The 27,313-nt window shown below is 40.3% G+C and overlaps 7 protein-coding genes across 7 annotated transcripts; 3 read left to right on the top strand and 4 right to left on the bottom strand.

Moving 5' to 3' along the window:
• The first annotated feature begins 29 nt into the window (after positions 1-29).
• Positions 30-3,673, top strand: LOC127246235 (phospholipase D delta-like). Its single transcript, XM_051267486.1, has 10 exons — positions 30-444; positions 593-1,177; positions 1,245-1,361; positions 1,633-1,827; positions 1,933-2,214; positions 2,300-2,368; positions 2,447-2,594; positions 2,684-2,832; positions 2,944-3,090; positions 3,166-3,673. Exons 1-10 carry the CDS (start codon positions 118-120, stop codon positions 3,658-3,660), a joined length of 2,514 nt encoding a protein of 837 aa, XP_051123443.1. The 5' UTR covers positions 30-117; the 3' UTR covers positions 3,661-3,673.
• A 65-nt stretch (positions 3,674-3,738) lies between these two features.
• LOC127246236 (ornithine decarboxylase-like) lies at positions 3,739-5,158 on the bottom strand. The gene has a single exon (XM_051267488.1). It carries the CDS (start codon positions 5,053-5,055, stop codon positions 3,841-3,843), a length of 1,215 nt encoding a protein of 404 aa, XP_051123445.1. The 5' UTR covers positions 5,056-5,158; the 3' UTR covers positions 3,739-3,840.
• A 2,414-nt stretch (positions 5,159-7,572) lies between these two features.
• Positions 7,573-10,694, top strand: LOC127246535 (mechanosensitive ion channel protein 6-like). The gene is made up of 4 exons (XM_051267974.1): positions 7,573-9,407; positions 9,480-9,600; positions 9,690-9,983; positions 10,070-10,694. The coding sequence occupies exons 1-4, from the start codon at positions 7,774-7,776 to the stop codon at positions 10,550-10,552; spliced, it is 2,532 nt and encodes an 843-aa protein (XP_051123931.1). The 5' UTR covers positions 7,573-7,773; the 3' UTR covers positions 10,553-10,694.
• A 9-nt stretch (positions 10,695-10,703) lies between these two features.
• On the bottom strand, positions 10,704-12,643 carry LOC127246536 (uncharacterized). The gene is made up of 2 exons (XM_051267975.1): positions 11,309-12,643; positions 10,704-11,221 (listed from the first exon to the last, which is right to left on the bottom strand). Exons 1-2 carry the CDS (start codon positions 12,598-12,600, stop codon positions 10,897-10,899), a joined length of 1,617 nt encoding a protein of 538 aa, XP_051123932.1. The 5' UTR covers positions 12,601-12,643; the 3' UTR covers positions 10,704-10,896.
• Positions 12,644-14,997: 2,354 nt separating this feature from the next.
• LOC127246444 (uncharacterized) lies at positions 14,998-19,772 on the top strand. Its single transcript, XM_051267843.1, has 12 exons — positions 14,998-15,398; positions 15,662-15,881; positions 15,964-16,164; positions 16,287-16,357; positions 16,614-16,776; positions 17,502-18,095; positions 18,229-18,609; positions 18,685-18,760; positions 18,857-18,920; positions 19,014-19,149; positions 19,258-19,371; positions 19,459-19,772. Exons 1-12 carry the CDS (start codon positions 15,079-15,081, stop codon positions 19,522-19,524), a joined length of 2,406 nt encoding a protein of 801 aa, XP_051123800.1. The 5' UTR covers positions 14,998-15,078; the 3' UTR covers positions 19,525-19,772.
• A 41-nt stretch (positions 19,773-19,813) lies between these two features.
• Positions 19,814-22,435, bottom strand: LOC127246448 (enoyl-CoA hydratase 2, peroxisomal). The gene is made up of 11 exons (XM_051267845.1): positions 22,231-22,435; positions 22,099-22,121; positions 21,914-22,019; positions 21,737-21,807; positions 21,549-21,621; positions 21,402-21,441; positions 21,103-21,175; positions 20,859-21,009; positions 20,513-20,583; positions 20,209-20,382; positions 19,814-20,126 (listed from the first exon to the last, which is right to left on the bottom strand). Exons 1-11 carry the CDS (start codon positions 22,285-22,287, stop codon positions 20,039-20,041), a joined length of 927 nt encoding a protein of 308 aa, XP_051123802.1. The 5' UTR covers positions 22,288-22,435; the 3' UTR covers positions 19,814-20,038.
• A 235-nt stretch (positions 22,436-22,670) lies between these two features.
• Positions 22,671-26,019, bottom strand: LOC127246445 (L-ascorbate oxidase homolog). The gene is made up of 7 exons (XM_051267844.1): positions 25,626-26,019; positions 25,428-25,537; positions 24,404-24,674; positions 24,201-24,303; positions 23,414-24,125; positions 23,266-23,344; positions 22,671-23,194 (listed from the first exon to the last, which is right to left on the bottom strand). The coding sequence occupies exons 1-7, from the start codon at positions 25,758-25,760 to the stop codon at positions 22,982-22,984; spliced, it is 1,623 nt and encodes a 540-aa protein (XP_051123801.1). The 5' UTR covers positions 25,761-26,019; the 3' UTR covers positions 22,671-22,981.
• Positions 26,020-27,313: the final 1,294 nt, after the last annotated feature.

Below are 27,313 nucleotides of genomic sequence, written 5' to 3' on the forward strand. Positions count from 1 at the left end.
TCCGTTGTATCTTTAGCCGTTGCATTTTTTCACCGGCGAGTCCACCACCATTCCCAGCGGCGGAGACGCCTGATTGCAGCTATTCTCCGCCACAGCCGTTACGCATGTATTGAAAGTATGGCCGCCGACAATGATGTTGTATTCCTCCATGGAGATCTCGAGCTTACGATTATCGAAGCCAGATCGTTGCCGAACATGGACATGGTCTCCGAACACCTCCGCCGCGTGTTCACCGCATTGAACACCTGCCGGAAGCCTTTATCCGTGAAACGTAAATACAAGAGGAAGGATCTCAGGCGCCATAACAATATGATTACCAGCGATCCATACGTCAGCGTCTGCCTCGCCGGCGCTAGGGTTGCGACCACTCGAGTCATTTCCAATTCGCAGAATCCGGTTTGGAATGAAAACTTAAAAATCCCCGTAGCTCATCCTGTATCAGAGGTAATAGTTTTGGTTTCTACAGTTTTCCTCAAATCCGTGTAAGGTTAATTACATCAACGTTTTCGATTGCAATTCTTGGCATTGTTGATTCGATTCTGTTCCCAATTCATTCATTTCTGTTCCTGGACAAAATAATTGAACAACACAGGTGGATTTCGAGGTTAAAGACGACGACCTTTTCGGCGCGGACCACATTGGCGCGGCCACTGTGCCGGCCAAGAGGATTGTCACCGGCGAGGTGATCAACGAGTGGTTTCCGTTGATAGGCCTGTCCGGGAAGCCACATAAGCCCGATTCTGCCATCCGACTGCAAATAAAATACACTCCATGCCACATGAATCCTTTGTACCAAAATGGCGTCTCGGAGAACTACGAGCTGAAGGAAAGCTTCTTTCCGCTCCGCCATGGCGGGAAGGTTACTCTCTATCAAGACGCGCATCTGAGTGAAGACATGCTCCCGGAAGTCAAATTGGATGAGAACAGAAGATTTACCCACGAAGCGTGCTGGGAGGAGATCTGCCACGCGATTCTGGAGGCTCACCATTTGGTGTACATTGCAGGATGGTCCATTTACGACAAGGTGAGGCTAGTGAGAGAGCCAACTAAGCCTCTGCCAAAAGGAGGGGACTTGACTTTGGGAGAATTGCTCAAGTACAAGTCTCAAGAAGGAGTTAGAGTTCTATTGCTGGTCTGGGATGACAAGACTTCCCACAGCAAGTGTTTCATCAAAACTGTAAGAATCTCACTCTATCAGAAACTTGTGGTTGTCTCAATTCATTTGATGAGATCTCGTGGTGCAGGAAGGAGTGATGCAAACTCATGATGAGAAAACCAAGAAGTATTTCAAGCGCTCCTCTGTCCAATGTGTTCTGGCCCCTCGTTATGCAAGTGCTAAGCTCAGCATTTTCAAGCAACAGGTATGTTGTTTTATTCTGATTTAATTCAATCCTGTTTTGGTACTTTTGGGAATCAAGTGATTGTGTAGTCTGCAGCCTATAAAAATGTATATTGTGGCTCACAGATTGAAGTAAATTGTGAAACATGGATCTGCTTAAAGTGTTCCTGTTATGCAGCTGCAGTGTATCTGAGAATGAATTTGTTGTGGGGTTAATTGCTATGTTAGTGGAGATTTCGAATTTATATGCAGGGTAAATGAAGGATTGTCTGTTGCATGTTTGATCTGTTCAGGTTGTTGGAACTTTGTATACACACCATCAGAAATGTGTGATTTTGGACACTCAAGGATCTGGTAGTAACAGGAAGATCACTTCATTTATCGGAGGTTTAGATCTCTGTGATGGACGCTACGATACACCCGAACATCGCTTGTTTCGTGATCTCGACACTGTATTCCAAGATGATTATCATAATCCAACATTTGCCGTAAGCAATTTTCATTGCAATTTTCACCTGCTCCATCTCCAATTATTCTACTTTTCTTTCATTTTTTTGTTAAAACTGCAGATTTTAATTGGCATTTTCCAATAGCCAGGAACCAGGGCCCCAAGACAACCATGGCATGATTTACACTGCAAGATTGAGGGTCCAGCTGCATATGATGTTCTCACCAACTTTGAGCAACGTTGGAAAAAAGCCACTAGATGGTCTGAGCTCGGGGAACGGCTAAAGAAAATATCTTACTGGCATGAAGATGCATTGTTAAAAGTTGAGCGTATTTCTTGGATAGCTAGTCCCACTCCAACTGCCCCGAATGATCATCCTTCTCTATGGGTTTCCCAGGAAGATGATCCCGAAAACTGGCATGTTCAGGTTAATTAACAATATACCAATGAAGAAAAATCTTCCTCGATTCTCAGTCATTATTGCTAAATCTTGCAAATTTTCTGTCTGACAGATCTTCAGGTCAATAGATTCAGGATCCGTGAAAGGATTTTTCAACACTGCTGATGCTGTTGAGAAGCAAGTAACGCTCAAAACTTATTACGTTACTGTTAATATGATTTAGTGATCAACAAGCTTTAGAAATGTTTGTTGATTGCAGGGTCTGATGTTCTCAAAAAATTTGGTGGTGGATAGAAGCATTCAAATGGCCTATGTTCAGGCAATTCGATCTGCTCAGCACTTCATATACATAGAGAATCAGTATTTCCTTGGATCATCGTATGCTTGGCCGTCCTATAAACATGCAGGTGGCTGCTGCTAGAAGGTTCCATTTGTTTCGTATGTATTTCTTGCATCGATTTATTATATATATGTATCGAATTCTTCTTTCTCTCAGGTGCTGACAATTTAATCCCTATGGAACTGGCGTTAAAAATAGCTAGTAAAATTAGAGCTAAAGAGAGGTTCAATGTTTACATTGTCATCCCCTTGTGGCCTGAGGGTATTCCCACTTCTGCTGCAGTTCAGGAAATCCTTTATTGGCAGGTAAGACATCCTTTTCTTCAATATTTTAACCAGATCGAATCTTCTACATGACTTATTTGTCGATAGCGCTACTAAATTCATAAGTAGTTTTGAATGTATTTGCTGTTGTAGGGGCAAACAATGCAAATGATGTATGAGCTTATTGCTCAAGAGATCAAGTCTGCTGACCTGGAGAATGCTCATCCAACAGACTATCTGAATTTCTACTGTCTTGGCAACCGGGAAGAAACACACACTAACGAGCACTCCGGATCACATGTTAATATCCCGATTCAATCAGTTTGTGCCATTCCTGTTATATTATATTGATTATGATGAGTATCTCCTTGGCAGGAATCGGATTCACAAAGATATGGACGGTTCATGATCTATGTCCATGCGAAGGGAATGATCGTGGATGATGAGTACGTGATCGTAGGTTCTGCCAATATCAACCAACGATCGATGGATGGTTCAAGAGACACAGAGATCGCCATGGGCGCTTATCAGCCACATTACACTTGGGCTAACAGTGACAGCCATCCACACGGCCAGATTTACGGCTACAGAATGTCCCTTTGGGCAGAGCACCTAGGCAAGATCGAAAAATGCCTCGAGGATCCTACAAAACCCGATTGTCTGAACTACTTGAATTCGACGGCGGAGGACAACTGGAGGAGATTTACTGGTTCCCATTTCACTCCATTACAAGGTCATCTTTTGAAATACCCAGTGAAGGTAGAGATTGATGGAAAGGTAAAGCCATTGCCAGGGTTTGAAACCTTCCCTGATGTTGGTGGTAAGGTTCTTGGTGCACCCACAACTCTCCCTGATGCTTTAACCACATAGACCTATTGTTTTTGTACAGAACTTCATACCATAGTGATAGATTAATCTAAACTGTATATATAATATCAGCAGCTGTATATGGAATTTTGGTTTTAAATAAAAGTAGCTTTATTTTTGTATTTAGGAAATAGATTGCATTTATTGCGTAGATAACAGCAGTAAGGGAGTAGATCCTCAGCATTAATTAGTCTTTGCTTGGGTAGAGTCCGTGACGTAGGTTAAGATCGAATTAACGTTGAAGCCGTTGAAGTTACAGGCCACAGATTTGGTGTAGCCGCCGGTCCTCGGGAAAACCAGCCAATCGTTGACCTGCAGCTCCGGCAGGCGGTGGTCGGTCAGGACTGTATCGGCGGCGTCGCATGTTGGTCCGAATAACGTGGACTCGTACGTCTTCTCGCCATGGCAGGTCGGATTCTCAGGATTCGAAGCGCATGCGAACGGCGCAGGTACGATCTTCTCGTCGTAAAGCTTAACGGATCCATATATGCCGTCGTTCATCCAGTACTCCCGGCGATTGCCTCTCTGTCGCTTTCCGATGACGTTCACGGCCAGCGTGAACACCGGACCGGCGAAGTACCAACCCGGTTCGGCAATGACGGTTACCTCCGGTTCGTCGCTGAAGAATTCTGTTAAACCGGTGGTTATACACTCCGCCACCGATTCGAATAACCGACCTTTGGCGGAGTAACCGCCGCCGAGGTTGAGCAGCGACAGTTTAGGCATTCCGATGCGGGCGGCGGTGTCGAACACTTGTCGTGCGGCTTTAATGGCGGCTTTGTAGGCGTCGCCGCGCTTGGCGCCGCAGCCGATGTGGAAAGCTACGCCGATTACTCGGAGCTGCGCTGCTTGTGCTGCTCGGAGAAGTGGCTCGACTTCCTCCGGAAGTGCGCCGAACTTTTTCGCCAAGGGGAATTCGGCGTCGCCTTCGTCTGGAGGTTTGATTCGGATCAGTAACTCGCAGTTCGGATGATGCTTTTGTATCTTCTCGACTTCGAATACTGAATCGTATGTGGTGAGATTGACGCCGGCGCCGGCGGCGTATATTATGTGCGTCGCCTCTTTGCAAGGATTGGCGTAGATAATACGGTCGGGGGAGACGTCGAGCGACAGAACTGCTTCGATCTCAGATCGGCTAGCGCAGTCGAAGCCGAAGCCGTACGCCGCCAGTTCTCTGAGAAGTGAAAGGTCGGGGTTGCATTTCACGGCGTAGAACGGGCGGACGGCGGGGAGGTTGCGTGTCCACCTTTCCGCCATGGCTGCAACGGCAGCGATGTCGAGCACGAAGAACGGGTCGACGCTGGCCGGTCTGGAGACAATGACAGAACGTATGAAGTGAAGAATTGCATTTTGATTGTGAATTAATGGAGCTGTTAGGGTTTCTCCATTTTCCGCCATTGCTGAGTTTCAGAGGAAGCTGTTACTGAAACTTGAACAAACAAAGCGAAGATGCCAACGAACAATGACTGATTATTATATATACATCAAATCGAGTACGCTAAGTTTCACTTTTTATTATTATTGTTATTATAATCCATAGAATAAAATTGATCGTTACTATCAACAGTATAGTATTATATTTTATTGTAATGGCAACATGCAGCCAATTCACGTGAACTACGACCTGTTTTTACATTGCTACCCTCACTTTTATTGCTGTCAGGATTATTATTATTATTATTATTATCATCATACTGTAACTGTATAGTATTGGCGGATCTACGGTTCCCTTTATTTAGTATTATTATTATTATTTCGATATGATAGACTTTGTTATTTTGTGACCTTTTGTCCTACCCTAATATATTTATATAATATAATAAAAAATAAAAAATACTGAAAATTATAGTGTTTTTTTTTCTAAAAAAAAAATAATATTGTAAATTAAAAAATAATAGTATTTTATGTATCGATAATTTGATATTTTTGTCTTTAGAAAATAAAAATAAAGTAATAATATATTTTTTAATTTGGATAAAACTAAGGATGCGTTTGTTTGGGGGATTGGATTAGATTTTCACTATTCATCTCATTTTTTCCTCAAAAACAAACGTCAAATCAAACACCTATTTTTTATTTTTTATATTATACTAAAATCAATTTCACATTCAAAACATTACATCAACACATATTTATATCACATCATACAACTATTCATATTCAAAATTTTTACTATTCAAATCTCAATTCAAAATCCAACCCCCGAACAATCACAGCCGTTAGTGATTGACCGACAATCAGTAACAAGCATCATAATTAGCATAATTTTTAAAATATAACAACTCAAAAATAAATATATATTATTTTATATGTATATATTAAATAAATCATATTATTTTCAAAATTTTACCGTATTCGGCTAAATTTTGATTCAGTCGGAACACACAATGACACAAATGATTCTCTTTGTTTTGGGATTAAAAGACAATAAGAAATTTATCTAAGTAATGAATGGGAGAGTAATTTTTTAAAATTTCAATATTTGTTTCTAGTTGTAAGTCACCATCAGGATCAGGATCAGGATGAAATAAATAAGCAAACTATAATTGTTAGTTATCATGCAAAATAATTATTTAAAAACCTCTCAATTATAGAAATACACACACTTTAAGAAATACAGCAATTTTATTTTATTTTATTTCTTTGCCCAATTCTCCACTTTTTATTTACTTTTAAATTGTTAGCCATCACGGAAAATATTGATAAAAATGGGGAACATGTGTGACAGTTGAATTCCTTCAATTTAATTTAATGTTATTGGGACCCAACAATGCAATAAATGTAAACAAAGAATTTGTCTGTTTAGTAAGTTAATTCAAATAAATATTTTTTAAACGTAAAATATGAAAATTTATGTAAAAATTATAAAAATAATAAATGTAAATAATAATATTAATTTTTTTTTTTTTAAAAAAAAATATATTTCTTATCTAGATAACACACCCCAAATAATTGACTCACAGTCATTGAGGTTTGGTTTCCAGGTCTTGCCTTGTCAGACCTATGTCATATAGAGACAATACTTAGAATATTTTAGATCACAGGTGAACAAATTGGATTTTATTTTTATTTGACTTGTACCTTTGTCACGAGTGTAGATTTGAAGCCCAAACCAAACAGAATTTATATAGATTTTAGGTATGTTTCTTGATTTGAATTTGATATTAAAATAATATATGATTGAAATATTTTGTAAGAGAAAAAAATTAGAAAAACGCAGAGTCGAAATATATTTTGGGCAATATTCGGCTTAGTGGGCTTTTTCTTACAAACCCATTCTAAAAAAAATCCACTTTATATGACCCATCAATAAATAAAATATTTATTTTCTAAAAGAAGTAAGAATAAAGAACTACAAATGTCTCAAGCAAATATTTTTATTCATTAAATAAAATTCAAAACCGAACAAATTCAAAATTTTTTTATTCATCCCTAATAAAACTAAATAAATAAATAAATATATATTCTGATATTCATTATCACGACAAGATATTCTTTGGCGATTTAATTTACGTACCGCTGCCATAGTAATGACACGAACGTCTATCGATGCGCGCATTTAACATTATAATAATGATTAATTAATGCTTGTTAAATGGACACCTCATCAGTCATTACTGTCTAAATCCCAAATTAAATTTTAAAAAATCCAACCAAATAAATCACTTTTGTCCTAACCAACAAAATCAGTCCACGTGCCCCACTACCATCCCCAAACTTAAGGCATTAATTTGTATTTAATTAAATTAATTAATGCTCAAATTTAAAATGACAACGATTGTTCTCGTACCTAATAAATAAGTTCAAAATCAGCCGTTGATATTACGTCATCTGTACGGCTCAGATTTCCCCGCCGGCTTCATCTCAGTTACTCTTTTTTTTTCTTCTCTTGTCGTTGATTTACGTTCACCAGCGTCGCCTTCTTGTCGACATTTTTATATTGTTTCCATGGAGTTTTAATTAATGGCGAACCTTCCATCTGTACAGTGCTGTCGTCATTCCATTCGATAATTTCAATAAAGGAGGGAAATCAAAATATCAAACCCTAATTTTTTTTTCTCAGATTCCGAAAAGTTGTTCAACCCCTCACATGGAAAGACTGCGGAAGCAATTTAAATGGAAGAGGAGAGGAAGAATAAGAACAAGAAAGAGCGACAGAAAGTTCTCTTCAATCGGAAACCTGTCTCCGACGCAGCCATGCCGTCGTCGTCTTCCGCCCCTTCGCCTCCAAAAGACGCCGTGGTCAGAATCAACGGCCAGGATTTACCGACCAGCAGTGGTGGGGTAAGCAACGGCCAGGATTTACCGATCAGCGGTGGCGGTGGAATCAACGGCGGAGATAAGAGAATGTGGAGAGACTATAGCTACGACTTCTCAAACGACGCCGTAATGAGAGCCGCCGCCAGCTCCAAGGACTTCGATTTCGTGACGACGGAGTCGCCGACGCTGTCGCAGCAATCTCCGACTCTATCGAAGATTCCAGAAAGCCCTAGCGGCAGCAACAACCCTACGCCGAGGGACGCTCGAGTTTCATTCGCGGGGAGAGTTGAACCGGCGGCGAACCGCCGCTCCGACGCTGAACCGGAGGAGGTTCTGGTTTGTAGCTCCAACAATTCCTTCCGCCGGAGATCGAGTCTGATGAGGACCAAAACCAAATCTCGGCTGCTCGACCCGCCGGAGGACAATCCGAAGAAATCTCAGACTCCGAGAAGCAATAAATCGCAAGTTTTAGGAAAAGGCGAAATCGAGGAGGAAGATCCTTTCCTCGACGAGGACTTGCCGGAATCCTACCGGAAAATGAAGTTCAGTTTCCTCTCCATGTTACAGCTTCTGAGCTTGATCCTAATAATCGCGGCATTGATTTGCAGCTTAACCATCAACATATTGAAAACCAGGAAAATATTCCAATTGGAGCTCTGGAAATGGGAATTGATGGTTTTGGTGTTAATCTCGGGCAGATTAGTCTCCGGCTGGGGAATTCGAATCGTCGTCCTCCTCATCGAGCGCAACTTTCTTCTTCGAAAAAGAGTTCTGTATTTCGTCTACGGATTGAAAAAAGCAGTGCAGAACTGCGTCTGGTTAGCCCTGGTTCTGATCGCCTGGCATTTGATCTTCGATGAAAAAGTCGAGCGGGCGACGAACGGGAAGATTCTGCCATACGTGACCAAGATTTGGGTGTGCCTTTTGGTTGCAACACTGATATGGCTGCTCAAGACATTGCTCGTTAAGGTTTTAGCATCATCCTTTCATGTCAGCACATTCTTCGATCGGATTCAGGAATGTTTGTTCAATCAGTACGTGATCCAGACGCTGTCTGGGCCGCCATTGGTCGCCATTCAGGAGGAGCGGGAGGAGGAGGAGAGAGTCCTCGTCGAGGTCCAGGAGCTGCAGAGCGCCGGCGCGACGATCCCCGCTGATTTGAAGGCAAATATGTTCCCCAACAGCGACCGGAAACTCGGGAACACTCCGAGGAGGAGCAGCGGCGGGAGTCCTGCAGCTTTCTCGAAGGCGATGTCGAAGAAGGAAGATGAGAATGGGATCACCATTGATCATCTGCATAAGCTGAATCAGAAGAATGTGTCAGCTTGGAATATGAAGAGATTGATCAACGTTGTTCGGAAGGGCGTGCTGTCGACGTTGGACGAGAAGTTGCACGGCTCGGACGAGGAGGCGGTGCAGATCACCAGTGAATACCAGGCCAAAGCTGCTGCCAAGAAGATCTTTACAAATGTGGCTAAGCCAGGATCAAAGTAATCAAAATTCAATTCCATTCAAGATAGATCTTATGAACATGTTCTAACGATCTCTTCTATTATGATCAGGTTTATTTACCCCGAGGATTTGATGCGATTCATGCGCGAAGACGAGGTTTTGAGAACGTTGCGTCTCTTCGAGGACAGCGAGCAGAAGGGAATCAGCAAGCGGGTTCTTAAGAACTGGGTGGTGAGCAATCTGTTGATGGATCGATGGATGGTTGTCATTCTTGTTAGAGTTTCGTCTTTAATTTCAAATGATCGTTCTTGTCCTCGCAGGTGAATGCTTTCAGAGAACGAAGGGCGCTCGCGCTGTCTCTAAACGACACAAAAACGGCCGTGAACAAACTCCACCAAATGCTTAATGCGCTCGTGGGGGTACTCATCGTCGCCATATGGCTTCTAATCCTCAAAGTCGCGACGACGCGCTTCTTCATCTTCTTGAGCTCGCAGCTGCTGCTAGTCGTGTTTGTGTTCGGGAACATGTGCAAGACTACATTTGAGGCGATCGTGTTCTTGTTTGTGATGCATCCGTTTGACGTGGGCGATCGAGTTGAAGTCGATGGAGTTCAAGTAAGCAAGCTTTCAACATCCATGACATACATTTACGTATTGATGAACTACTAACATTACTTCGAATACTTCGATCTTATGACCAGATGATTGTGGAAGAAATGAACATACTTACGACAGTTTTCCTGAAGTACGACAACCACAAGATCTACTACCCGAACAGCCTCCTCTCCACAAAGCCGATCTACAACTACTACCGTAGCCCCGACATGGGCGATGCCATTGAATTCTGCATCCACATTGCGACGCCTCCGGAGAAGATTGCTGCGATGAAGGAGAGAATCACAAAATATGTCGACAAGAGGAGCGATCACTGGTATCCGGCGCCACCCATAGTGATGAGGGACGTGGAAGACATGAACCGTCTGAAGTTCTCGATATGGCCTTCGCACAAGATGAATCATCAAGACATGGGGGAGAGGTGGGCAAGGAGAGCCCTTCTGGTGGAAGAAATGGTCAAGACTTTCCGGGATCTCGACATTGAGTATCGCATGCTGCCGCTCGATGTCAACGTGCGCAACATGCCGGCAATAACCTCCACAAGACTGCCCTCTACCTGGGCAGCTTGAGAATCATATACAATGTGCAATACAAGAGGGAGACTCTTTTGTTAAGTAAGGTTTCAGTTTTAGAGAAGAGCTGTATAGTTATGGAAATGTAATGAGTTTTCTAGTCTCCCTCATTGAATAATGAGAAATTTTCACTAGTTCATGCGATTAATTTTTCAATTTTTCGACTGACATCCTTAAACTTAATAATCTCCGATTGAAGATACATAAAAATTCCATCTTGATGGATATGTTGAGGGTTCTACAGAGTGTATAAATTAAACCCTAAGCTATGATAAGGTTCTAAAACAAGACTCAAAAGATTAAAATTTTGAATGCATAAAATAGATTAGTTGTTATTTGACTCACTCGTCCGTGGTTATGGCGTCGCTAGGCTTCTCATCAGAGCTCGGCAGGGTGTCTGTTGTTTCGTGAAGATGAACATTGTCTGCTTCCGGGTAGTGACGGTTGAGGCAATGCAACCAAAGAGCCGCAACCCCATCCTTCTTTTCGGAAGAAGCAACGTGGGAGTAAATGTACTTCATCTTGAAGGCCTCGGCTACTTCTGTATAATCTTTCATGGAGAGCTCTTCGTGGGAGTCTCCCCATTTCTTGTTGTACGATGTGAAGAAGCACTCGTCCAAGTACAACCCAACTTCTGGCGCCATGGGCACGTTTAGATTCACTTTCCTGGATTTAAGAAGCAATGTCAACAGCAACATAAGTAAATTTTGTCGAGATTGCAGGAGTTCGGGTAAATAAAAGAAGACTATTTACTTTTGAAAGGCTGTCTCGATAGTTGGCTCGGGTGTAAGGTCTCTCATGATTGCAATAGCAAGACCGATCATTTTTCGGATTTGATGGAGCATGAAGCTCTGCCCCACTACCTCACACTTGATAAAGTCGATTCCCTCAACATTGATCACAGTGTTTGCGTTGAATGACAAAATGTATCGATTGGCTGAAGGGTCTTCAGCTTTTGTTCTGGTTGTGAAGTTATGGAAGTTATGGGTGCCCTCGTAGTACTTGAGAATTCGATTGAGTCTTTCCCTTACAGCGTTGTCGTAGCAGAACTCACTCTTTGTTTCGGAAGATTCTTCGCCATTGGATTTACATTCCATCATCTTCGAAGTTTCATCACCAGTATGGCTACGATCATCACCATTGTCATTCGCCTTTTCTGCTGATCCAGTAGAACAGTTCAACAAAGTGTTTGAATTCAAAGAATCAGCTTTAATCTCCTCTGTTCCATTAATTGAATTCTTTTCAGAATCAACATTCACAGTTCCATCGTCATCAGAAGAATGCACCTTTTCAATCTTCTCTTCCACCGAAGCACTTTCAGTGTTCGACAGAATGCCTGAACCAAGTTCAACAGCTTCAACTACAGTTTCCGATTCAACAACAGATTTCCCTGTCGCGCCAAGAACATTCCCTCCCCTCTCCGCACATTCCAAGCAGTTATCAATTTCACCACGGTGACGCGAAGGATCAAGCGCGAAAACCGGAATTAAATAAACGTACCTTCGCCGATCGCAAAACTTCTTCACGTTGAAAGCCTGCGTCACCCGCTTGTACCCAAATATCCGAATCTGTGGCGACAAATAAGTGTTCAAGCGCTCCACGAAGCCTGGAGGATCTACGTAGAACCGTCCCGAGACAACTTGGCCGACGGCACTGACGCCTTTATCTGTTCGAGCGGACCTCGACCAGTCGTACCGCCTGGGTTGGCCTCGGTCCTGCTCGGGAACTGCCCCGGAAAGATAGAGTGCTTCTTCGAGGTCTCCTTCGATGGTCTTGGCGCCAGGGTTTTTCTGCATCCCTTGGTATCCCACGCCGCAATAGGCGAAGAAAATCGCCACTTTGCGGCGCTTGTATCTAGGCTTTCTAGGAAGCGTCGGAGCGGCGTCCTGAATTTTTTCATCGTCGGAGGCGGCGACGGTGGACAGTTTTTGCCTTTTGGATCCTGGCTCACCTTCTGGAGGTGCAGTCGATGGATTTTCAGCCATGACTGCGCAATGGGATGCTACGAGGGAAGTGCAGCCGTCGTGCTCCTCTTCCATGTCCATCCCTCCGTCGAACCCTAGAGTGGAGTGAAATTGGGGATTTTGAGGCTATTGTACGTTACGCTCTGTTGATTTCCCGCTGCGCAATTACCGTTTTAACCTCGCAATTAATTAATTAATAGTGTATTTGATTATGATTTCAAATGGAATTTCCCACTTAAATAACCCTATTTTTATTTTATTTTGAAATTGGTTTTAACCGTGATAACGAGGTATTTATATAAATAATATTTTAATGCTGTAAAAAATATATATATTTTTTATTAGAAATTATTTATTTTTATAATATTTTATAACGTTCAAAAAGTATTCATCATTAAAAGTTATAATATCAAAATAGTTTTAAATTTTATAAAAATATTTATTTTAATCAATGAAATTTTATATGACAAAACTCGAACAAGGTCCAAGGGCTTCGAAGGGAGGTCCTGCTAAGAGCACATACAATGACTCTTAATAATAAAAACCTCTATTGCCTAGTTGGCATCTATGTGTTCAATCCATTTTCATCTATGTCGATTTAAAAATTAAAATCAGCCACAACGACTCTCTTTCTCTTTCTGATTTTCTTAAGAAATATTTCTCTTTCATCACTTCCAAATTTCACACAAAATATTCATTCTCGTGTAAACCCAAATCTCCCAAACATAAACATAAGGTGTTCAACAAGAACTGAGAGTCAATTGAATATGCAAAATGCCGAACATGTGAAAGAATTGAATCAATGTAAGAAATTACAATGTGAGGTGTGAAAACACAGCAATTCACGAAGAATCATTCACTCACTCACACTAAAAACACATTGGAATTTGTAGAGGAAATGAGAGGGGATTTGTTGAGAGAAAATAAATCTGTTTCTAGAAACAGACACAGGCGTAGCCCTCGTCACTAAATAAAAATTAGAACCTAAAAAAATGAGAAAATCCCCAAAATTTACCCGTCGGTCGCCGGAAAAGTGCAACAATGTCGACTGTGAAATGAGGAAAAGAGGAGGGAGAACAGTCATCGGCGATGGGGATGGAAGATGAGTTTGGGGAAGAAGAAGCGAGCAACAAGGGTGAGAGGGAGGACAACGGAGAGAAGGAGAGAGAAGAGACGACGTCGAGACGTGCTTCGCCTGCACGATGGTGCTATCGATTTTTGATCGAAATGATGGGGTCGAAAAGTAGGCCATTACGGATGAGATTTTTCGAAATTGAGAAAGACTGACATCGAAATACGAGATAAAGTCTTCTATTTAAGAGTCACAGCACGTGCTCTAATTAGGGGTAGTGGCCCCAACAGCAAATCCAAAAACATTATTCAATATTCATCATTGAAATCCAAATAATTAGGTCAAGCAAGATGGAAGAGAATTGTAAAATTAAGAGTTATTTGAATAAATCATCTTTGAAATAAGATTGGTTAGTTGAGCAAATATCATTGTTAATTTATCTTTTCTTCAAAATAAATAAAAATTGGTGGATTTTCTTTTGGATAAGTCCTAACTCTTGGTAGCACATTGGTCATAGAAAACATTTAAATTCTAAATTGTTTTATGCATTATTTTTCTTCTAAATTTTTGCAATTTTACCAATCAGTCAAACCTAAGTTGTTTTTTTAGTACAGAAGTAAAAATATTAATTTTTTTTTTATATATTTTTATTAATTAATAAAATATTACTGTACCGTAGATACGGTATTTTAGGAGGGATTTAATTACTAAATAATTAAGAATATATTAGTAAAAATAATTATCTATAATATAAATAATTATAAATTAAGATTAAGATAACTAATTAATTTAATTAAAATTAAAAAAAAAATTTAAAAATTTAAAATAAGATTAAAGTGTGTAATTATTTTAAAAAAAATGATATAGCATGCGAAAAGAAACGACAACGTGGACATGATATGTGGAACGGAGAGAGTATTTTTTTTATTTTATTATTAAAAAATAAATATTTTGAGTATTTTGTAATTATTGCCTTGGGCCACTTCACCATATGTAAATGTGCGAATAATGTCATCATCCACATGTACCTAGGCACAATTTTTTACATTATTATTATTATTATTATTATTGTACTTAATATATTTCATATAAGCTGTAGTATTATTTTTCAAAATTAAGTTTATTTTAATATAATTTTTATTTGATTGTAATTTAAAATTGATTTAAATATATATTAATTTAAATTTAAAATAAAAAACTCAAAATATAAAGAGAAAAACATGTTTTATTATATATATTTTTAATGAAAAGCAATATATTTTCGTTTAGAACTATAAAAATAAAAGACACATACTAAAACTTTAAACTTTTTTTTAGTTTTTTTTATAGGGGATAATGTGGAAAAGATAGAGCAACCGAAATATAGGACGACTGAAAACGAAAACAACAAGTAGTATATCCAAAAAAGGCGGAATAAAAATCTTCTTTCTTCGCAAAGTTTGTTGCTGCAAATGGAATCCGCCATGTCCAATCCTTAAAATGCCCAAATGTCGTCATGCGCACGCCATTCTGTCCACATTTTACCTACACATTTTGCCTATAACATACTACCCTCTTCGCGACGCCAACTATTGATCCACACTCCAACGATAACTCGCCGCTCCTTTCAGAGGCATTTCGTCGAACGTCTTCCGTCCCCGAAATATTTCTACTTTTATACTGTAATTCCGTCGCGTTATTTCTCCACAGCTCCGAAGATGGGATCCATATCGGCCTTGGACGCGCCTCTTCAGTATCCGGTCGCTCGTCGAGACGACTCCGTCGTTGATAATTACCATGGAGTCACGATTCCCGACCCCTATCGATGGTAATGCTTGTTGCTGTTGAAATTCTTCAAGTATGGCCGCCTTATTTGTTTTTTTTTGGAAGAATTTGAAACCTGTGGTTAATTGAAGAAAGACAAAACAGGCCGCTTGGATTAATGTTTTCTGTTCTTGTTCTGAATTCATCGATTCAGAAGCTTGGAATTGTTGGGGATTCGTTCCCAGTGATGCTTAAAACTTCCTTGAAACTGTTATGATATTCGACACTGCGGCTATTAAACGATGAATTTGAAATTGGTGTTATTAGGCTGGAGGATCCAGATTCTGCGGAGACGAAGGATTTTGTGGAAAAGCAGATGGAGTTAACGAAATCTGTGCTTAAGACGTGCGACGTGAGAGAAAAGCTTCATGAAAAGCTCACCAAGTTATACGACTTCCCCAAGTACAATGCTCCATTTAGAGAAGGAGACAAGTATTTTTACTTCCACAACACTGGGCTGCAGCCTCAGACAGTCTTATATGTTCAGGTTCTTTGACAACCTTTCCGCCTTCTCAATTTTCGTAATTTTGATTGTTGCAGTTTGATATTGTCTTTCTTTGGTGCTGCAGGATAGTCTTGATGGAAGCCCCGAGGTTTTGCTTGATCCAAACACATTAAGTGAAGATGGAACTGTGGCATTGAGTGGGCATGCAGTTAGCAAGGATGCAAAGTACCTAGCTTACGGGATTAGTTCGAGTGGGAGTGATTGGGTTACCATTAAAGTTATGAGGATTGATGATAAGCAAACTGTTCCCGATACCATTTCGTGGGTAAAGTTCGTTGCTTGTTTCCGGTGTTCTTGTTCATTATATGCTAATTGTTCTGTATGGTTCTTATTATGCTCCTCCACTTTCTGTTACTTAAGCGTTGTGGTGTTGTTAACTTGACACAGGTTAAGTTTTCATCTATCAGCTGGACACATGATTGCAAGGGTTTTTTCTACAGTCGTTTTCCAGCCCCTGAGTAAGTAATAATTGGATGAAACAAACAATTTTTTAGACTTTTGTTCTATGGTAATTGGTATTGTACAAAATATCTACTGTGTTTTCAAAAGATGACATGTGAGCCATTGTTATATTGTGAAGATAACCTATCAAGAAACTGGATCATTTAAGGTTCAATATTCAGGCTCATTTTGGTGGATGACTTTTGATAGAAGTGATTTGCATCATAATAGTGGTAGGTTCCTTGTGATATTCATTTTGGTGATTGTCTTTAGGGATGGAGAGAAGTTGGATGCAGGCACAGAGACCCAAGCTAATTTGAACCATGAAATTTATTACCATTTCTTGGGTGATGATCAATCTGAAGATATCTTATGTTGGCGTGATCCCAACAATCCCAAGAATACACGTGCAGCCGAAGTCACAGATGATGGAAAGGTAGTGTCCTGTATATACATTATTCGAGAGTATTGCAAGTTAGGTTGTCAATTTTTTAGAACTATTTAGCTATCTGCTTGATGCTTTATAATGCATAAATGTCACAAAAAGTAAGGTCTTTGCAGTTGACATTACATCTAGTATTTACTGAAAAATTACAAGAATGGTTATGTTGTTGCCTAAGATGCTATAAAATGTAGATATGCTAGAACATTTGTAAATGATTAGTCTGTAATATTATCTTGTAATCTTGAACCCTATTTGAATGATTAACAATCAGTAGCAACATGAAAAAGCCAAAAGCTTTGCCCTCCCTCTTTATCTATCAAGAGGATGGAAGGGTAAAGGAAATAGTGGCCTTAAAATTGCTGCAATTGGAATAGTTCTTTGATGTGATAGAGGGACATCGAGACCATGTAGTACATTTCAAAATTAAGCTACAATGATCTTATGCTGCTAATAGTTCAAGTTTCACATTAATTTGCTGGTATTCAGCAAGATTAGCTCACTGGTATTAGCTGATGTATAACTATTATGTAATCGTATTATTTATTTATATATTTTAACTTTGGCATTGTAAATTTGAATTATACTTACTGGCAACCTAAAGAGTTCTGGGTGATTAGAATATTTATATGTTATTTTGACAAGCACATTATATGTTTTATTGGAAAAATTGTACTTGTACTTACTGAATAAACCGTTTGTGTCTTTGAAACTTGCAGTATGTTCTCTTTTATACCTATGAAAATTGTGATCCTGTCAACAAGATGTATTACTGTGACTTGTCTTCGCTTCCAAAAGGACTAGAAGGTTTTAAAGAGACAAAGGAATTACTTCCTTTAGTGAAGCTTGTTGATGACTTTGAAGCTTCCTATACCTATGTTGCAAATGACGGTACAGCTTTCACCTTTCTTACTAATAAGGATGCTCCAAGAAGTAAGTTAGTCCGAGTTGATCTGAAAGAGCCTGGCTTGTGGACTGAAGTAATCCCAGAAGATGAAAGCAGTGTACTTGAATCTGCTACTGCTGTTAATAAAAATCAACTTGTAGTGAATTATTTGAGTGACGTAAAAAACGTGCTGCAAATAAGGGACTTGAAAACTGGTGCATTTTTACACAGTTTACCACTAGATATTGGAGCTGTATCTGAGGTTTCCTCTAGACGTGAAGACAGCATTGTCTTTATTGGGTTTACAAGCTTCCTTGTTCCGGGTATTATATATATGTGCAACCTAAAAGGCGAAGCTCCGGACATGAAAATCTTCCGAGACACAGTTGTCCCTGGATTTGACAGGACGGAGTTTGAATCTCGTCAGGTAAATAGTTCTTTGTGGCAAATATGATTTTCAGCTCTTAAATGTATGATATTGGAGTTACTCTTTGTTCCTATATGAAAGCAATGTAGCCTTTTCTGTATGTCTTCCTTAATTCGGCATTTTCTGTCTTCAGGTTTTTGTCCCTAGCAAAGATGGCACTAAGATTCCGATGTTTATAGTAGCTAGAAAGGGCCTTCACTTGGATGGCTCACATCCCTGTTTACTCTATGGATATGGTGGGTTTAATATTAGCATCACACCATATTTTACTGCTGGCCGTATTGTCCTTGCAAAGCATTTAGATGTTGTCTTCAGCATTGCAAATATACGTGGAGGAGGAGAGTATGGAGAAGAATGGCATAAAGCAGGTTCCCTTGGAAAGAAGCAGAACGTTTTTGACGACTTCATATCAGCAGGAGAGTATCTTGTCTCTAGTGGGTACACCAATTCTAAGAAGCTGTGTATTGAGGGTGGAAGCAATGGCGGGCTGCTTGTCGGGGCTTGCATCAATCAGGTAGTGCCTTTTGCATCTTTACATATGATTTCAGTTTCGAGCATTCCTGTAAAATGCGTAAAATTGTGAATGCAGAGGCCCGATCTGTTTGGCTGTGCTCTTGCCCATGTTGGTGTCATGGACATGCTAAGGTTTCACAAGTTTACCATTGGTGAGGGAACATTTTTTTTATTAAAGTCCTGTTTCTAATTCTATCTTCTTGCATGTTTCGATGTATTTTCCTGATCATAATCCCCCTCCAAACCAGGCCATGCATGGACCTCCGACTACGGGTGTTCGGACAAAGAGGAAGAGTTCCATTGGTTAATCAAGTGAGCCATATTGCCTTCAATCAACACTCTTCATGCAATGCTTCTGTCTAATTAAGTTTTACTTTTTTCTACTCGCCTATTTGTTTCTATCAGATACTCGCCCCTGCATAATGTTAGGAGGCCGTGGGAAGGACCTTCCGGCGACAACACTCATTACCCGGCCACCATGCTGTTGACAGCAGACCACGATGATCGGGTTGTCCCTTTGCACTCACTGAAACTATTGGCGGTGGGTATATATTTAGTCGACTGAATTTATTATCCTCCAGTGTCTGTATTCATCGCTATCGTTGCTATTATTATGCACATTGATTCAATTTTTGTATTTTTTGTGCAGACTATGCAACATGTTCTATGCACTAGCATGGAGAACAGCCCTCAAACCAACCCAATCATTGGTCGCATAGAGCAGAAGGCTGGCCATGGAGCTGGAATGCCTACACAAAAAATTGTAAGCGCGCACACACACACACACGTATGTATATATGTTTTTAATTTGGTGGGGTTTACTAACTTAATACATCAACCCGTTAAACAGATTGATGAAGCTGCAGACAGATATGCCTTCATGGCAAAGATGGTGGGTGCTTCTTGGCTTGAGTAATGCACATATTTATTTTCACCATCTCCAGGTATGATACAGGATCTTAATTTGGAGTATTGATACTGGTAGAATTTTCATCCGTGGAGGGTTTTTTAAAAGTAGGCAGCTATTTATCTCTGCCAATTGTCAATTGGTTAGAAAGATTGCATCTTGGGGGACATCTATGTTTATCCTTATTTATTTCAAATTTCTCTCGTCTGGTATTATTACACCTCATGGGTTTGATAAATGATGTTTTCATCTCTTCATGCACTCAGTCACATAAAAACATATAATTGGGAAGGACTAGTTTCAGAATAAACACATTTATTTTCATCAATTAAGTCACTTTTACACAACTGAATTCAGATAAGCCTCTGAAGATGCTCCTAGCTAAATGCACAAGAAATGTGATTTACCGAGCTGATATAGATTGTTACGGAAACAAGATTTGTATGTATAGAAGTAGAACCATCGACGGCTGTCCCATTTGATGCTAGGACACAATACCATATATTCCGAGCTGTAATAGATTTTAGAGAGATGAGCTGATGCGATTGAGGGTGACCACACCGGAAAGAACAGCCTTATTCCGTTCTTTTACCTTCACGTGATAGATGACTCTGCACATTTCATCCACTCTTAGTGTTGTATGGTAAAAAACCATCTTATATTTTAGAAAACTTAAGATTAGATGCAGCCTACCTCAAACCTTCAAGCCACATTTCTGTTATCAAGGTTTCACCAGGATAAACATGCAATAGAAATTTCCCAGATATGTTCTTTATCATTTCTTCATCTCCTCGACAAATCCTTTTTATTATGGCTCTTACTGCAAAGCCAAGGGTGCAAAGTCCATGTAATATAGGTCGGGAAAATCTGCACCATAGAAATGAAGAAAAAAATGTGACTGCTTGAATAGGGAGAGTAATAAAAGATCAGATGATGCAGTAAAAGATCTAATTCAGTTTGGAAGGGTAACTAGATGAATAATCTAAGAGCAAACTACCCTGCAACTTCTGCAATCATAGGATCTGCGTGCAAAGGATTGTAATCACCAGAAAGCCTGTAAAGTAGCGCCTGCATCGTTGCATTGCAAAGTTAACATGTCATTGCATTTTTTTATATAGGCAAGATCAAATCATTAGACATCACAAGATTTAATAATACAACTGGTTCAGGAAAGTGTGTTTTAAGATGCATTTACAGTGAATTAAATGTCTACTCATATTTAGTCGCATAATTGCAAGAAAGTTATTAATCGAAGTCCCAGTAGTTCAAAACACTCTTCTCATTTCTATACATATGTTGTAGTGATCATAAGCCAACTGTGAAAAAAATAAGAACTTCCATACCTGTGATGGTTGTGTACATTCTTCGTATACAGCATATGGTTGGCTTTTGGGAACTTTATAAGCCGGCTGCTGATCAGAAGGATATTTGGCATAGGAGTAAGGCTCTGATGGTTTTGAAAAGCCACCAGCACCCCTCAAATAGATAGACGTACTGTCCAGCAATACAATTATCCATAAACTAAGGAATCCAACCTAAAAATTGAAATGCATATAAAAGCTAAATGTTGTATACATGAAGCTTTACCGGTTCATGCACAACAATGCACCAGAATGTTCCTCGGAACTTAGAAATTCAATCTCAAGAACAGCTGCCTTACCTGAAAGGTAGCAAACATACATTTCTGCTTCTGAATCATTCTTTCATATCCAAGATTTTAAACTTAATGAAGCATAATGGAAGCAGCTGAAACTTGAAAGAAGAGATAGCATTCACATAAGCATGTAAGAAATTTTAACACAAAACTGAAGAATGCAATGCAGATGCATTGGTTACAATAAGCAACACCCCAATTGACAATAAAGATCAATTCTAAAAGCAACAACCTTTATCATGGAGCCCGGCAACAGATATGTTGTTTATTACCTGTATCAAGTTTAAAACAATCAGTTTTCCAATCTTGAGAATACATGGTACATAAATCAAAGAATGATGTATATGCCTATTACTATTCACTGTTGGTGGCTACTTACCCGACCGCTAGAAGGAAGGGGTTTGTATATCTCTATGTATTGTTGCCCATGTAGTAAAAGACGCGGATCGAATCTGTAGGCAAAGTTATGCAAGAAAATCCAGACAACAAACTTCTCAGTAAAAAGCTAAGAGAATATACATGTTTGCATTTCAACATGCAGATGAGCCAAGTAACAAATGTACATACTCTAAACCAGGTGTTTCTGCTATCATTGACATAAGCCCCGAACATAACAAAGTAGCAAATGTAGGCAAGACCTGAACAAATTTCATGAAGTAAAACAAACCAAATTAAGTATATGTTGAAAACCTTGAACAGACTGAATCTCATCTTGAAATCCTGAGCAATCCGTTTCTGTGGTACCTTAATGGATTGCTGTCCATCTCGATGGTAAACATATTTCAGCTCCTTATCATCCACAGCATCGTTTGAACAGGCTCCAATCCCTAGAGCGTACAACGCAGCATCCCTGTTCATCAATCAATACAGTAAATATATATAAAAACTAAAATATCTAAAAGAAATGATCCAAAAAAGCTCTATCTAACCTTTCAGTGTAACTACTCGTCGTCTGAAATCCACAATCGATCATTCAGAAAAAGAGAGAGGTTGAAAAAAAGAAAAATCAAAATTGCGGGGAGAACAATGACGAGCTTTGGGTGAGAGTGCAGAAATATTACCTCAGGAAACTTGTGCGACACGACGAGATGTGGATTAAGCCCTAATTTTCCAGCCATCGATTAAATGAGAGGTTCAGCCGCGGAGACCGCCGGAGAAATATGATATTCCCACAAGTACAGGACAGAAGCAAAATTCGACCACAGCGATCAAAGGAGACTATTATAGGGACGGGCACGACAACCAATTTTCGGCGGAGCAGATAACGTCGGCGGGGCGGAGTCTCCTTATAAAGTGTAATATTTATTTATTCTCATCACGCAAATATAATAAATGACTCCAATCAATTTTCTTCTATTTTAGATCTAGCGTGAGCGCCTAAAGCTCGTGAGGGGTCCGGGACTTTTGGTCCAACTCTCAATGCCACACCCGGCCCGGCCCGGCAGCCATGAAAACACAGGCAGCCGATTTTACAAAAACTTGTGTAGAACATTACAGGGAAAAGAAGGAAGACCTGATTTATTGTGGAACATCAATAACTGCGTAGAAACTGATACAATTATGAAACAGTAGTAATGAGTGAGTTCAAAGTGAAAAAAAGAATGCCTGCGACCTTGAGCTAAGGTCGATCATTAACTTACATAACTTAATATATATTCTGCAGGGAGATGTGCCGTGCCGATTCAGCAGCAGCACACCCACCCAACAATTGAATTTGAAAGATCATCGACCACGACGGGCGTCCTCGACGATGGATGAACACTCTAGTCATAAAACTATATAGTCTGGAGGAGTGGGAGAGGTTCCCATGTCTTACAGGGGCCTCGTGTGTCTCCCTGCTGCCCTCCCACAAAGGCGAGCATTCTTCGGGATCGGATACTCGTCTCTCAATGAGGTCGACGCCGTGTAAACTCTGAGGTAAAGCTGCTGCCCGAGGTACTGTCGAGCCCAGAACTCCGATCTCAAGTTCCACATCCCGACGTTATCCAGTGCAATGTAGATGGCTGTCCATGATTTGGGGTACACCTGCAACCACCACCTAGATGAGTATCCAGGTTTGTTTTAAATTTTTTATTGCGCCATGTCGAGAAGCTTACCTGAACTGTGCACCGGGAGACTGCATCGCGAAGATTGTACTGGTTCCGGCTCGCCGATGTCCATTGCCCGCCGTCCATCCTGTTCAGGAGATCATTTTTAGTATGAAGATTTCAAGGTAATTGAAACAGGGAGGGAGATGATGCATACCCAACTACCCAGAAGGAGTAGCCGTTGAGGTGGTAGCTCTGGATGATCTTCTCGTAGTTTTCAAACACGATTTCGATGAAAGACCTGTAATCGGCGCCCAAAACGGGTGTGTCGAGGTATATACCCCTGCCATTGGGGGCGTCGGGTATGCTCCCCACGCGGAAAACTCCGCTTATCTTGAAATAGTCGGCAAGCTTCAAGGGGGTGTCGGCCGGAACATAAGATACGCTATTGATTGCGTATCGTTGCTTGTGGTCAACCTGACCTGCTGAGCTGGCGAGCCGGATGGTTCTTGCAGTCTTTATCATCCCATAGTGGTACGAGCCTTGTGGGTTCGGTCTTGGGCCGCTTGCTGTAAGATTCGACCTGATGGAGCGTGCCTGGTTGAGGGACCAGTCGACCTGAGTCGTTGGGCCGCCAGGGAGGGGCCCGGAGGGAGGGCGGTTTGAGTTGCCGTAGCGGAGGAAGCCTGTCGTGGTGAGGATGGGAGTGGTGAAGCGGGAGGATATGACGATGTAGTAGGACTGAGAAGGCTGATCGGCTGTTACGAGAACGGACATGCATTGGCCGACATGGATGTCTATGGAAGAATAGCTGATCTGCAAGGTGTGTGTTCCTTCGACTTCAACTATCTTCATCTTGTGCGCTTGAATCCGGAAGTTGAGTGAGTTCTGCAACCCGACATTGCAGATCCTGAACCGGTATGTTTTCCCTGTCGAAGAATGAAGCTACATGAGCAAGACAATAAATGTGGACAAGAATTTGTGGGCAGTGCAAGAAAACAGACCTTGTTCGACACTGAAGGAGGTGGCGTTTGGACCGCGACCATTGATGAGAATTCCATGGGGAAAAGGCAGCTTCTTGCCCCTGTCGAGAATTGCTTTCAGGGCCTGTAATGAATCACATGCCATCATCATCAATCGATAACTCTATCTAGGAAGACTCTATTCGAAATACAGTATTAGAGATCAATGAGGAAGGATGACTTACAGTGTGATTAGTCTTGTACCAATCGCCAATCAAGACAGTGTAATCATCGGCTGGAGGATCAAAGGGGACTGGGATTAAGGGCCTGCTGGCGATCCTAATGCCGCCAAATCCACCGGCAGCCTTGTGGAAAGCCAACGATGGGAAGTAATAGAAGCTGCCAATTTGATCCTTCATCTGAAGGATATATGTGAAGTTCCGACCAGGAGGGATCGGGCATGTTGTCCCGAACACTCCATCTTCAAACGAATTCCTCCTATTTTGAACCCCATTCCTGCAAATGCATAATATACACACAACAGAGTGAGTGTCTCTGTAGATTTGGAAAGAGAATCAACCAAAACAGGGGAAGGATTCAATGAAGCAACTTTATGCTCATTGTCTTTGTCGGCAGCCACTGCATTTAATTCAATAATTTAAACTGCACATTATGTTTAACTTTGATGATGCAATGAAATGAATCTTTATTGTAATTTGAATCCAGCAGGAAAGGGTACAAGACAGTGACAACTTGAGAAGCAGAGCAGCCCATGTGGGATCTTTAAATTGCATTAAACAATTCTGCTGTGGTTCTAACCCAAATTCAAGAGCAAAAGGCTGCTCGTGTGCCGGCAAGAAAGTGCCTACTTTACTGGTAAGGATTATTACAGCAAATTATTGGGTATGTAGTATTAAATGGTATCTATCTATCTATCTGTTATCTTGATCAGTGCACCGCCCGTAATAAGTTCTATTCTATTACTAGTGCTGAATTCCTACTCATTAACCGAAAGAATTATTTGTCATTTTCTGAAGTTTAGAAAAGGGGTGGGCATATATTCATTCATTCAGTTTTAGATGTAGACATTGTGATTTCCAATTATCAACCTGCAGAGAATGATAGTGGTTTGGAATTTTTCTGATAAGTGCTAATGTCCAAATGAGTTTTAGATCAATTGTCATAGATGTGCTAAAAACCCTAAAATGCAGATATGGCAGAAGAGATCAAGGAATGAATGAAGAAGGTAGAGGGCTATGTGGGAATTACCAGTGGATGAGGAAAGGCTGATCCAAGCTGTTATAAACATTGATGAAGACATTGTCATTTGTAACACAGTGAATATCAGGACCTGGAAACTGCCCATTTATCAATATACCCTGCAGAGCACAGCAAAGAAGAGCAATCAAGAAAATGGACTGAGAAGATCAATGTGAAAAACAATTACTATAGCAAGTAGTTAAATACCTGCTGGGGAACTCCAAGGGGATAAATGGTGCCATAAGTGACATTCCATGTGAAGAATCTGTATGGATTTTCTGCACCAACAACAGCAACCAGGATCACAAATACAGCAGCAGGTACAAATGTCAGCTGCTGCATTTCTTGAACCCTAATATAAGTTCTTGATTGGAAGAAGGGGAATTGGAGGGAGAAGGTGGATGGAGAAAGGGGTGGCTGCAAATGTGGGATTGAGTTGGGAAGTAAAGTGAATGATGGGACACACTCCACATATATAAAGTGCAGTACAGGTCTGCAGGCTGGACATTATTATGAACTAATAAAAACAAAACAGAATGCAGTAAAATGGGGATTTGAGAATGTGATGCAGACAACTTGCAGCTGTAAAAATGAAAAAAAAGGGAGGGAAGATAATGCAGGAATTTTATTTCAGGAAAATTGGATTCAATGTGAGCTGTGTAAAGCTAAAAGCAAATCCTAAAAAAAGTCAAAAGACAAATAGAAGAAGACACAGGTTGAAAAGAGGTTGGATGATCAGTGATGATGGAACTGTAATCATAGATCATAATCAAATTTGAAATCTGTTTAGTGGCAGCTAAGAGCAGCAATGAGACATCAGACACAATTACTGTCTGCAAACAGTATAAAACTATTTTTTAACCATAATCAAGTAAGAAACAGAAAAAAGTATGTATTTAGGGTGGGTGTCGGTGGCACTCCCAAGAATAGAAAATTTTGGGAGAATGTCCACTTCTGCCCAGAGAGAATAAAACTGCCCACTGCTTCAAAATACTAATCTTTCATTAGTCATTTAAAAAAGGTAAACGTACACAACACCCCCCCCCCCCCCCCCTCCCCCACCCACCGCTATATGCTATATATAATGTCCATGTGATTTCTTAAGTGCAGCCACCGCCTCCTTCAGCTTCCCCACTTTATGACATTAAAAAAACATACACTAATGTGTGTGTATATATATATATATGCATATATAATATGATATTAGTTTAGGGTGAAGAATGTAGATGATCCTAACAGGGTTTGGGGCAAGTGCCTGCGGTTTCTAGTTGTGAATGTAAGTCTTGTAAATAGCTTCACATGTAGTGCTACTGCCAGACACTCTCACAAGATCAATGATCCTAATAAAGGGATTCACTCACCTTTCTTGGCATCTAGTTTTTCTTTTTTAAACAAGAAAAGATACATGTAAAAGTAATGAGAAGGGAGGGGGGTGGGTGCTGAGACAACAAAGATCATGGGTTCAAAAGCTGTATTGTAACTAACACATAATAATACTTGCCACATCCATGGTTAGCTTCTTGATATGGCCTTGTCCTGACCTTGTGTATGCACACTGGAATTTCATAAAGGTAATTTGATTAGGATAAAGTTAAACCAGAATAAAGGCAGTGGGACATGCAATACTTGAAATTGTGAAAACGTGAAGAATAGGCAAAGACAAGTAAAATGGTGTCCCACAGTGTTGTTTTGCAGCATGCAAGTGCATGTGCCCCTCCTTGTATTTCCTGCTGAAATATTAATTATTCGACTCTCATCATTTAAATATAATCATTGCTATCCTTCAAGCTATCCATTTTCTTCTGCTTCAGAAGAATGCAGTGTAGTGTGACTTATTGGTGTCACACTATATTGTGCTTGGTGAGGGTAGAATTTGAATTCGAAAGTAGCAATTT

The sequence above is a fragment of the Andrographis paniculata genome, unplaced genomic scaffold (assembly GCF_009805555.1).
Source record: "Andrographis paniculata isolate CXL003 unplaced genomic scaffold, ASM980555v1 Contig30END, whole genome shotgun sequence".
Taxonomy (NCBI): Eukaryota; Viridiplantae; Streptophyta; class Magnoliopsida; order Lamiales; family Acanthaceae; genus Andrographis; species Andrographis paniculata.